General features: G+C 38.2%; 1 protein-coding gene across 6 annotated transcripts in view; it reads left to right on the forward strand.

The window, feature by feature from the left end:
- The first annotated feature begins 247 nt into the window (after nucleotides 1–247).
- Nucleotides 248–12,821, forward strand: part of VWA5A (von Willebrand factor A domain containing 5A) — a 29,887-nt gene continuing 17,313 nt past the window's right edge. Inside the window, exons 1-11 of one of the 6 annotated variants that reach the window (XM_019747421.3) lie at nucleotides 295–311; nucleotides 1,316–1,362; nucleotides 3,031–3,088; nucleotides 3,216–3,418; nucleotides 3,737–3,959; nucleotides 4,080–4,255; nucleotides 4,546–4,660; nucleotides 8,293–8,462; nucleotides 8,719–8,807; nucleotides 9,001–9,145; nucleotides 9,594–9,673. In XM_019747421.3, the coding sequence (XP_019602980.3) occupies nucleotides 3,046–3,088; nucleotides 3,216–3,418; nucleotides 3,737–3,959; nucleotides 4,080–4,255; nucleotides 4,546–4,660; nucleotides 8,293–8,462; nucleotides 8,719–8,807; nucleotides 9,001–9,145; nucleotides 9,594–9,673 (1,244 nt within the window). In that variant the 5' untranslated portion in view covers nucleotides 295–311; nucleotides 1,316–1,362; nucleotides 3,031–3,045. Of the gene's footprint in view, nucleotides 312–1,251; nucleotides 1,363–3,030; nucleotides 3,089–3,215; nucleotides 3,419–3,736; nucleotides 3,960–4,079; nucleotides 4,256–4,545; nucleotides 4,661–8,292; nucleotides 8,463–8,718; nucleotides 8,808–9,000; nucleotides 9,146–9,593; nucleotides 9,674–12,821 lie in introns of those variants that run through there. The other 5 variants (XM_074321938.2, XM_019747422.3, XM_088800799.1 and 2 more) reach the window with 5 other exon arrangements.

Consider the following 12,821-nt stretch of genomic DNA (forward strand, 5'->3'; position numbering starts at 1 on the left):
GATATCATTGTTGATGTTACTATTACAGCATTTTCACTTGAAAAAATCCTTTCCCTTTGCCTCCCCTCTGATTGTCTCTTAGCCTAGACCAGGCAAAGGAAAAAAAGCAAACATTCCAGGGTTGAAGAATGTTCCTTTGATCCAGAGAAAAGCTAATGTTAGAATCCTTGTTTAAGAATTTCCCGCCGATCCCTTAGTCACGTAGTCGCTACTTTATAACCGGTCCCTAGAAGGGGGCGGGTCTTCCTGAAAATTTTCAGGCAGATGTTTTCTCTTTGCAGTGACTCAGAGGCTCGGGCCGGCTGGAGAGGGTAGGTGAGCAGGAGGCCCGCGCTGGGGCCGCATCCCGCCCCTTCACCCCGGAGGACCAAAGCTCTCCCACTCTGACTCCCTTTCTTCGTCTCCAAATCTGTTGGGGCTTGTTTTGACTGCAAACCCAAGTGTGTGTATGTGTATGTGTGTGTGTGGGGGGAGCAATTTAGTCCCGGTGGGCGATCCTCTGGGCATTTCCGCAGGTTTGGCAGTTCAGGGGAATCTTGGGGAGGGGCGAGGCTGGAAGGGGAGATTTAGCCATATCCGAATCATCTCAAGAACCGTCTTCTGACTTTTCTTCTCTTTTACTTTGCTATTCTCTCCCTCCCTCCCTCCCTCCCTTCCTCTTTCATAGGGACAATTAGCGTTTCCTCAATTTTGTGTAAATTTGTGCTGCTGAAAAGGAACTTCAAGCCTCCCTCTCCCCTCTACCCAACCCCACCCCTCATCCCCAAGTCAGGTTGGAGCCCCTAAGCCCTTCTATGCAGACATTCAAGGGATCAATTCTGATCTCTTCAGTTACTACTTGGATACTGGAAATCTAGGACTGAAAAATTAAAGGTTAAATCACTCCCCGATTCTGTCCAAGGCCCGCTCTGTATCCGTATCGCCTCTGCGGCTGGATTCCGGTGCGCCACTTGTCCCCTGCAACAGGCGGCGGGGTGTGGCCACCGAGTGCGGCCCGCTCCGCCCTCTGCCGGCTGGTGGGGGAACCGCACTGCGCCCCTTTGGAACCTGCGGGTCCAGCGCACAGGAAGACCCTTGGCTCAGTGAGCCGCGCTCTATTCTCCCAGCCGCCTCAGAGTCAAGGCTTTGACCTTGGTCAGTTGCTATGGTCAGTCTGCCTTGCTTGTTGCTGGGTACATTTCTGCAGTGCCATCCTGAGGGAGGGAGAACTAATTCTGACCCAGCATAGTTTGTACTGGGTGCAGAACAGCACATTTCCTTCAATGAGCGGTTTGTTCTAGGGTTAAAATCAGGAGAGAACCCTGTTTCTTTGTAGGAGACACCCTCTGCTTCTGTCTCTTCACCTGAAAGCCACCTCCCTTGGTGAGTCCTACCGAGCCTTACAGATTTGGTTGCCTGACAGTTTCTTCAGCTTTTGTACCCCTGTGTGCCATGTCTTTCTCTTGCTTTAAGCTCCCTGCTGGTGTTATTAGCAAGCGTTCCCTCCCCTAGCTTCAACCTGTTTTGCCAGAGAACTTACCCCAATCAAGTGTCTGCATGGAAACCCTTTTCCTGAGCATCCACCCCTCTTTCCACAATCCCTTCTGCCCTCTATTTCTGTTCAGTGTGAGCCATTTTGCCACCATGTGTTTTTATCCAATTCCTCAAAATGAAAACAGACACAGAACAAAAATCCTGATTTATTGGTGCTGATTTGTGGGGGTGGAGCATGATGTATGAGAAACACCATTGCTGTGAGATGGGTGAGCAACATGGCCATTGTTCTGGGTTGGAGTAGGGTGTGTTTTACACGGTGATTGGGATTTATAGGCACAGAGGACCTGTAAATAGTCCTGTCAAAGCTTCAGAACCCTTGAGGGGTGGTGTCATTCTAGAAAGGAAAATTACCTTTCTCAAGAGCCGGTATGTTTTTCTGGGCGTTAGTTTCCTGAGTGAAGGTTGAGGTTCCCAGTGACTCATTTGCCTCTGAGACTCTGGATAAACACAGTAGTTTCACTTTTCATGGCCATTCTCTGTGCACCAGGCAATTCCATTTAGCTCATTAAAGTGTATTTTCAGTGAAAATCCCCCTTATTGGTGCTGGCCATTGCAGCTCAGGTCTCCCTTTGACAGAACAGGGAGAAGCAAGCTCACAGATGACTCGGTTCAGAAAGGTTGGAGGGCAGCTTCCAGTGGTATTCGGGCCAATCACTAGGACCAGATCCACCTGTAGATTCTCTGAATAAATGAATTACAATGCAAATCATAATCTAGGCACATAAATGTATCCCTTTGTTGCCATATTACATGAAATGTTTGTCTACGATTATAATAAAATTCGGAAGGTATGTTTAGGATGGTCTGATTTAAAATAGAAGACATGTTGCATATATGATATATTAATATATTGGACAGAGAAAATATGCAGTAGTTTTGATTATGAGCCCCAAAGAAAAGTCGCAAAGTAAGTGATCCAAATTGCAGGGGTCCATTTTGCAACTTCGTATGTGCAAGTCTCTACTATTAGCAGGACCCAAAGTAATAGCAAAGGCCTGTTTAACACCAGTAACAATAACAAGAACAATACTAATGTCCATCATCATTAAGTGCTTCCTATTGGTCAGACACCATTCTAGGTACTTCATATATATTAATTCACATATGCATACACAATATATAGGTATTATGGTTTTCATTTTAGAAAGCATACAGAAATTCAGAGGAATTACATTAATTACTTATGGAATATACCTAAGGAGTGGTATATTAAATATGCTTTTGAAAAAGTGGAGCTGGTGTTTGAACCAGCCTTAGGGTGTTTCAGAGATTTCCTGTTTAGTGGATACTTGGTGAGCTTCCCCACTTGGGTCTGGCATTTAGAAGGAGCCTTACTATTGGTACCTTTGGCCCCTTTTCAGCTTTTTTCTCCTCCCTAGCTCCATCATTAACCCGTGACTATATTTTTATGCTGGAGACAAGCACATAAGGTAATGGTATTTGAATAGATAATCCCCCACATGTCACTCTGTTCATGATGTGTCTTTTCCATAGTAGCCCTGTGTCGCCATGGTGCGCCCCTGTGGCCTACTAACCTGCCTGGAGGAACCAGGTGAGCCTGATTCGTGACTTTCACATGCCATTCAAACACTTACTTACTTATACCTAGCACAATGCCTGGCCTGCAGGCAGCATTCTATTAAAGTTTGGTGAACTCTTGAAATTTGGTCTATCTCCAGTGCCACTGAAGAGCATCTCTGTGACCTTGTCCATTTGTGAGTTTGTGGCTGGTGTGTCTGCTACCTTAAATTATGAGAATGTGGAGAAAACTCCTTTGGAGGCCTTCTTTGTATTCCCCATGGATGAAGACTCAGCGGTCTATAGTTTCGAGGCCGTGGTGGATGGGAAGAAAATTATGGCAGAATTACAGGACAAGATGAAGGTATTAGGGATGAGTACATTATCTCCTCCCTTTTTATTTCCTTAATGAATACTCTTTAGGATCTCTAGCAAATGCAACTTCAGAGATATACTGATATTGAGTATATGTCACTATATCAGCTTTTCCCTCCACTCCTCTCTAGCTGCGATTTTCCTCAAAGCATTTGGAGGGAAAAATCAACGAAGCACTCAAAGTATAGCTGTGAACTTGGCAAGACAAATCATAGTCCCTCCTCGCCAGTCTTTGTTTTCTGTACGACTCGTCTCTTTATCAGCCATGTCACCTTTGATACCACCTTCCTTTCTCTGTTCTCCCTAGGCCCACGGCAACTATGAGAATGCTATCAGCCAGGGCCACCAAGCCTTCCTATTGGAGGAGGACAAGAGCTCCAGGGATGTCTTCTGTTGTAATGTGGGGAACCTCCATCCTGGGTCGAAGGCGGCACTCACCCTGAAGTACGTGCAGGAGCTGCCCCTGGAAGCAGATGGCGCCCTGCGCTATGTGCTCCCGGCTATTCTGAATCCTCGGTACCAACTCTCTGGTGAGTATCTGCTCTCTTTGAATAACAGTGGTGGGTGACACAACTGGGGAAATCCCTACAAAGTTGTAGGGGTTTTAAAAAGTATGGGGGGGAAAACACAACTAAGGTAACTTTTTGTAGGTTGGCCTGAGGACAGTTGCCTTAAAATGAAGACTCCTGTAGTCCCATTGGAGGACCTGCCCTACACACTCAGCATGGTTGCCACCATCAGTTCCCAGCATGGCATCCAGAGAATCCAATGCAACTGCCCCTTGAGTCCCATTGAGTACCTTGGAGATGATAAGACATCTGCTCAGGTAATTACTAAGACAACACTGTTGTTGCCAGCACCCCTATTCTTAGGTCCTAATTTGATTCTTTACTATGTGTTTCCTAAATGTTCCTTACTTTTCCCTATCACCCCAGAGGGAATCACACTGCTCCTTCTTTATCCCCATTCAATCTCCAGAATCTCATCTCTATTCTTACCCCTGCTCCTGACTATGCTCGCTCATGGAAGAAGCCTGTAGTCCTCAGCTCTGACCTCAGCCCCAAGTAGCAATCACTGATAATGCTAACATGGCTTCTTTGCCTGTTCCCAACTCAGACTTCCTTGGCTGATGGACACAAGTTTGATCGAGATGTGGAACTCCTAATTTACTACAATGAGGTACACACCCCCAGTGTAGCTGTGGAGATGGGGAAACCTACAACGGAGCCAGGTATTTTCTTTCTCCCTTTGTAGTTACTTATAAGGGATTTCTCCTGTTTTGGAATTACCCTCAAATTACCTTCACTTTTCTTTCCTTCTATTCAGTAGTAGGTAAAAAACTGAAATAGCTTTGGCATGGAAAAATAGTTCAGGTCAATGAATATCAGGTGACTATGTCTTATAGGCAAATTTAAGTGAATCAGTGATAATTGGACAAAGGATATGAACAAATAATTCACAAGAGGAAACAGATAATTTAAAACATATGACAGTGATCAGTCTCTACAAGAGCAAATAAAAATAAAATTTAAAAAGTGATGTAACATTTTCACTTTTCAAATTTTTAAAGGTTTCTAAATCTAATGCTTCATGCTTTAAACGGTGAGGTAAATTTGGCACTCTCATACTGAGATTGCTTGAAGAAAAACAATTTGGTATCAAACTTCTGAGAAGAAATTTGGCCATATGTGTCAAAATAATTGTTCATTTTGGTAATTCTAATGTTGAGAAGGTTACCTAATGAAATAAATTTAACTATAAGTAAAATTATGCACTGAAATATCCTCTGCCATTTTAATAATATCAAAGATTAGTCAGCAATCAAAATGTCTTGCAATATCTAAATTCACTGTGCTAGATATACTTGATGAGTTATTATGCAGCTATGAAAATAATGTATATTGACAGATTAAATAATATGGGAAAAAGGCTTCAAAAGAATGTTAAGTTAAAGAAAATTTAGTTATACAGATTATTATAAAAAATAATCTGCATTAAGAAAAACGTTTAAACCATAGAAAATATGCAAGTAGTCATTGTGATTAGATTAAGACTAAGTTTCCTTTCTTAATTTTTTTATCTAATAAATATATTTTATTGATTGATTAATCACAACAACGTGTAATCTCACCTGGGGTTCTTTTTCTGTCTTTTCTTTTTGTGGTAAAATTTATTATAACTTTTTAAGTATATGGTTCTGTTGCCTTATGTACATTCACCTTTTTGTGTAACCATCGCCACCATCCATCTCCAGAGCTTTTGTCTTACCCTAGTTTCTTAATTTCTAAGACTAACTTTAGTTTCTTAATAAGTTAATTTTTTAATTTCTTTAATTTCTCTTATTTTCTAAAATTTCCTTAACATATGTATACTTTTCCTAATAATTATAACTAGTGTAACCCTTGCAATCTGTCGCTATCTTGGGGCCTTCCTGGACTGCCATGCCCCTGGATTGCAGGGACCATGAAGCATAACTGGAGACAGACTCCCACTTCTGAAGCATTTTCCACATTTGTGGAATGGAAGCGTCCTTGTGGACAATAATAGTCAAAATGCTATGTCTTGGGTTAGGCTCTTACTTCTTCTATAACTGCAACTGCTATAAAGACAGTTCCCTGTAGCTGGTCTTCAGTGGGCCGTCTTTCTCATTGTTCACGCTTGGCAAAGGTAGCTTCATACTTGAGCTCAGGGATTGGAACTTGTTAGTTTGCACTCACTTGTTCAACCATTTTTGCTTAGGGACAGCTGTCCATGCTACACCTCTTAGAGGGGGCTCCCAACCTCAACCAAATTTGCTCCAGTTCTTCTTTCATGAAGCTCCGTGGAAGCTCTTTGTACATTAGTTACCTGGTTTTGTCCTTTCCTTTTGTCAAGTTCCTCCTTGGGTGCCCATGAAATACTCCCACAATAGTGATCTGGTTTTCGGTCAGGATTGTTTTAATCCACCAGAGAAAGATTTTAAATGTTGGATCTTAAAAGGTAATGATTGAGATCTCAATCCCTTTCCTTCCAAGAAGTTCCATTGGCCCCTTTGCAGATTTCTTCATCTGTTCCTTATGACCAGCTCTGTAGGCCATAGGGGGACTTTATGAGTCTTGTGAATCGCCTTCAGGGCTGCTCAAATCTTGCTTTTCTGGCATGTGTTTGGTCAGGATGACTTGCTGTTCCCATCTATACAAAGAAGTAAATGACAACTGGCAGCTTGGGTCACTAAAACCATTTAGAGTTATGCTAAATGAAGCATACCATTACATGCCGAAAATGCAAAATAGACTTTTTAAAACCTTAGAATGTACTTACCATGTTAAGAATGTCACTTTTTAGAAAATATATATTTATAATTTAATAGAAATGGTTATATAAAAACAAAATGTATAAAGAATTTTATAAAATAATTATAAAGAGATTAATCTGCGTTAAGCTCTAGATTGAGTTCCTTAAGTGTATTATGTCACTTAATCCTTAAAATAATCTGGAGGTAGATATTACTACCTTGATTCTTTAGATGAGGAGCCTGAAGCTAGCAAGCAGAAGAGTGAGGGTTTGAAATGCCTCATTTAAAAATGAGGGAGCAGAGACTTGTGGAGTTGAAAATAATTTGAGCCAAGCCAAAAGAATTATAGTCGATAACACATGTATAGTGCTTACTGTGTATCTGGCATTGTTCTAAACAGTTTAGATATATCACCTCATTTCATTCTCATGGCAACTCTTCTCACATATCACTATAGTGCCAGTCCAACTATATCCAGTTATCTCTCAGAATGGAAAGGAATCTACCTTGCCCGTTAAAAAAAGCTACACATCTACCATATGTCCAGAAATCTGGATTGTGTAAAAGTTATTTTTGAACCAAGGTGCTATCAAGTATTTGCTGAACCTCACCCATTTTATTTGGAAGCAGTTTGGTTGTTGGGGGTATACCATGGGTAAGAGAGTAAACTGAGCCACGTCCTGTAGTCACACTGAATCCCAGCGTTACTGAGAATTTAAACCTATAATCCTGGAATCACTATAAAAATAGGATATTGGAATTAGATTCTATGTCTTCTTATATGAATAGTCTCTGAACTGTTAAACTACAATTGATATAAACCAGCCATGCTCATTACATCTCTCTCTTAATACTAACATTTCAATTCCTGCATCACTTTTGATTTGCTGTGCAAAATAAAAATCAGTTTTGTGTTTGACAACTTGGTGACATAGGCCGGCTCCCATAGTTTCCTCGATACTATTGTTTGGATGATGCTATTAGAGTTCCAGCACACATTGCAGTGCTTCTCTTTCTTGGTTTGGGAGAGTATCAGTAAGGACTTCATAACCAAAGCAGATATACTTTTCTTGGTGTGCACGACACTCATATTCTCAGCGCTTGTAAATTGTCAACATAAGAATTGTCCATATGAGCATCATTTTTTCAAAGCTGTAATTAAAGACTTAAACAAGGACCCATGTGAGAAATTTCCCATTGATTTGATTTGAAGAGAGTGTGTCTCTGTAAATAGTATACTAGCTTGATTTTTCTGACAAATGCTGGAACATTTTAACTTAATGTATTTCACTCATTTGCATAGCTGCTAGTAAACTAGCATCCAATTATAGTATTTTATTTATTGCTTGTGCCTGGTGACCTCTACTGTCTTTTTTTTTTTTTTTCATATCTATTCTGCTTCTGTATCTTTGATGCTTACAACTCACCTCAAACCCTTTCCCAGCAGATATAGTATAAAGATCAAGCAGTGTTTTAGATTTGAGTTTTCTCAGCTTCCTATGTAAATCACTGCAATTGATTCTTGGGGTCTTTAGTATGTATTCTTGAGTTCCTGTTAACCTTACAGTGTCCTTATCCTTTCTGAGTAGACTGTTTGATGGGAGATCCGTGTGCAATGGTGAGTTTCTACCCGAATATTCCAGAAGCTCAGCCACCAATTACCTGTGGAGAATTTGTCTTCCTCATGGACCGCTCAGGAAGTATGGGGGGCCCAATGAGTAAACAGGATAAATCTCAGCTGCGCATAGAGGCAGCCAAGGTAAAACTAGTTCTTTTCTTTTTCTGGTCACATCCTCAAGTGAAGATGAATCTTAGGGGTTAAATTAGGGCCCCGCTGGAACTTTGGGTCTGTTTCATCTGAACTACAGTTAACATGACCACTCTGAGGCTAGCATTGAAATATAAGGGCCTGGAGGCGTGATGGGGGTGAAGGCCCATACCGTCAGGAATTATATTGGCAGGGTCTATGTGTCTGACAGTATCCTCTCTCACCATCTCATACTCTCTTCCTTCAGGAAACACTGATGTTGTTGCTGAAGAGTTTGCCTATAGGCTGTTATTTCAATGTGTATGGATTTGGATCTTGCTATGAGGCATTTTTTAAGTAAGTTTCTAGAAAGGTCATAGAGAGTTCAAAAAGATAACTCTAAAAAAAGAAGTTAAAGGGGTTACTGTAGAGTTGATTTTAGCATTGGGGATTTCAGGTGAGGTGTTTACAGTGGCGGTATCTCAGTGGAGGGACTCAATGATGGACAATGTCAAGTACCTATGTCACTAGATGTATTTGTTTTTCTTAGGCGTAGTGTGAAGTACTCTCAGCGTACCATGGAGGAGGCACTGAGGAAACTTAAAGTTATGAAGGCTGATCTAGGGGGCACGGAAATCTTGACACCACTCAAGAACATTTACAGTGGACCTTCCATCCCAGGCCACCCCCTACAGGTAAGAATCAGAACAAAGCTAACAGAAGGGACCAAGAGAATGAATCTCTGTTCAAGAATCCATCGCCCTGAGCTTCACTGTAGGATTGTTGAAATACGGTACGTAATTCAGAGTCATCTATCATGCAGTAAAGAGAAAAAGACAAGAGGCATCAATAGAATTCCTCTTCCTTAGCTCTATGCTATAGTCTATGGATGATGGAAATGCTTTTATGGACTGCCACAGTAGCCTTAGGTGAAACTCATAGGGGAAGATGGTGGAAATTCCCAGCGTTCTGAACAAACCGTGTGAGAAAATGGTCCAAGTGACAGCGGACCATTAGGGATCTCATGCCTGTCTTAAAAGGCATCAGAGTCTCTGGAGTGAAATAGTTGGGTTATTCAAGGGCAAATTCTGGTATTTTAAAAACAAGCTTCATAGAGACTTGATGAATGTCTTCTTTCTTCAGCTTTTTGTCTTCACAGATGGAGAAGTTACTGATACATTTAGTGTAATTAAAGAAGTTAAGAGCAACAATCTGAGGCACAGGTATGAAGCAAATGTCATTTGTGGGTGACTGACGCAAGTAGTACCACATGTAACCTAGTGCCACATGATACCAGTGTTGACATTCCTCTCAGAGGACAGAATGATTCAAGAATTTTAGTTTTACCACCTGACAATTTTTTTCTATATTATTTTTCCTTTTCTACTAAAAAATAAAAATAATTTTCAGTTTTCTAAATAACATCAATAACACAATAATATAGTCCCTTACTCTTTCTAAAACACAATGGAAAAAAGTATTGAATAGTAAGACTTTTTTTCTTAGTATAAACATTTTTATTGAAGTAAAACACAGAAAGCTACACAAATCGTAAGTTTGCAGTTGGATGAATTATCAGCGTGAACACACATTGTAATCACCACATAGGTCAAGAATTGGAATGATACCAGTACCTCTTTATCTCTCCCCTTTTCTGTAACATCCCAAATTTAATTACTACCCATTTTTTCCTTTCCAAAGGAGACAGCTTTCCTGAGTTATAACACCATGGATTATTTTTGCTAACTTTTTAATAAAAGTAAATGTTATATAGTATGTTTTTGTTTCTGTGTATCTTACAATTTCAAAGTAATACTAAGTGAACATAGTATATGGATAACTGAAAAGAATGTTTTTTGCCTTTGAAAAGAGCATGATTTTATAATTGCAGTTATTCAAACTTATTTAATATATATATATATATATATATATATATATATATATATATATATATATTTCATTTTTGTAAAAATACCAATCCTTTGTATATGGATTTAAGAATTATTTTTAAATCAGTTTTTGTTAAAATTTTACAGTTTATACAAATATATGAAAAGACCTCACTAAAAGGGAAGTGGGAAAAAGTTCTAATCTAAGTAATTTTGGACACCATGGATTATTTTTGCTTACTTTTTAACAAAAGTAAATGTTATACAATATGTTTTTGTTTCTATGTATCTTGCTTCTTTCAGCAGTATGTTGAGATTCATCCATATTTTGTACAGAATCATAATTTTCATTGGTGTATAGTATTCCATAGGATGATTAAACTATAATTGATTTATTGATTCTGCTGTTGATAGACTTTGGTTTAGCTGTTAAAAATAATGCTTTTATGAACATCCTTGCATTCTTATACATGTATTTTTTGTGCACACACACTCCTGTGCACATATATATGCATGTATACATGTTTATTTTCACATGTACACATACACACATTTCTTTGAGTTGACATAGTTGTGGAATTTATTGGTAATGCAGTTTTCCAAGTTATTGTATTAACTTCATTCACACCAGCATTCTCTATCCAAAATTTGGCATTGTTTGTGTTCTTAAATTTTAATTTATTGGGTGTGTAGTGGTATCTCATTAATATTTTAACTTGCATTTTCTTGGTGACTAAGAAGTGAAGCACCTTTTTATATTTATTGACCACTTGGATGTCCTCTTTTGTGAAGTACCTTCAAGTCTCTTTTATGTTTTCTCTCTTATTTTCAACAGATCTGTAGTTCATTCTGTAGTCTAAATATAAGCACTATGTTAATGTTTCCTAGAAACCTATTTTTTACTTTTTCCACTCTTAAAACAGTATTTTGTTTATTAATAGTTGTTCTTCGTTTTAATATAGTTTAATTTTGTAGTGTTTTTCTTTATGGTTAGTGTTTTTTGTATCCTGTTAAAAAGACTTTCCCTCCTCCATGTCATGAAGCTATTTCCTTGTGTTATTTTCTAGAAATATATATATATATATATATATATATATATATATATATATATATATATATATATTTTTTTTTTTTTTTTTACAGTTAGATCTACAGTTCACCTATAATTCATTTTTGTGCCTTGTGTGAGGTAGGGGTCAGGTTTCATTTTTTTTTTCATGTGGATATGAAATTGACCCTGCATCATTTATTGAAAAGCTTTTCCTTTCCTCACTGATACGCAGTGCCGTTTTTGTCACAAATAAGCATTTACACATGTGTGGATATTTTTGGATCCTCTGTTCCTTTCCATTGGTCTATGTATCTAGACATGTGCCAGGACTACATTATATAAATTAATGAGCTTTCGGATAAATCTTAATTTCCCATAGAATAGGTCCTCTATTTTGTTCTTTTTAAAGATTGTCTTATCTATTCTTGAAACTTTGTGTTTGTATTTTAAAATTAGCTTGTCAGTTTTTACCAAAAAAAGGAAAACTATTGGAATGTTGATTAGAATTGCCTTTATAGATCAGTTTTGGGAGAATTGAGTATTTACTCTATTTAGTAGCCAGTTTATTTAAATGGTACATCCTTCCATTTATTTAGGTTTTTCTTGGTTCTTCTAAGTGTGTGTTTCCAATGTTTTATTTAAAACTTTTAAACCTATAGAGAAGTTGTAAGAACAGAACAGTAGACCCCCATGTACCTGTCACTCAGGTCTGCTACTTATCAGCATTTTACTACATTTGCTTCACCTGTTATTTTTTATCTGAACTGTTTGAGAGTAAGTTACAGATATTTAAACCCTTCATATGCAAATAATTATGCACTCATCTGAAAACAGGGCATCCTGATAAATAACCGTAATAAAAGTTCAAAATTCAGTATATTTAATGTTGAGATAACAACATTATCTAAATATAGGCCATATTTGCCAATTTTTCTAATAATGTCCTTTATAGATTTATCTTTCTTTGATTTGGTTTTGTTCCAGAAACAAGTATTTTATTTCATTGTTATATTTCTTTAGTCTTCTCTGGGATAATTTCTAGTTTTTCATTATTTTTCATGACACTGACATTTTTGAAAGAGTACTAGCTAGTTATTTTTATAGAATCTCAATTTATGTTTGATTTTTTAAAATTCATGTTTAGATTAATATTAAACATATTTGGAAGAAATAGCCCCAAAGTAACTGGGCCTGGTATTAAGTGTGACCAGTTCAAGGTGGTATCTGATAACTTTGAAATATTATAAACATCTTGTTTTCAACAAATATTTACTCAGGAGTTTTAGCATTCACTGATGATTATTGCCTGAGTGCTATTACTATCAGTGGTTATAAAATGGTGATTTTTCAATTCTGTTAACTTTTCCATATTTATTAGTTGACATCCTACTGTAAAGAAGTTAGCTCTGTCCCCTCCTTCCTGCTTCCCTC

The sequence above is a fragment of the Rhinolophus sinicus genome, chromosome 9, assembly GCF_057876585.1.
Source record: "Rhinolophus sinicus isolate RSI-liver-muscle chromosome 9, RSI-T2T, whole genome shotgun sequence".
In the NCBI taxonomy this organism is placed as follows: domain Eukaryota; kingdom Metazoa; phylum Chordata; class Mammalia; order Chiroptera; family Rhinolophidae; genus Rhinolophus; species Rhinolophus sinicus.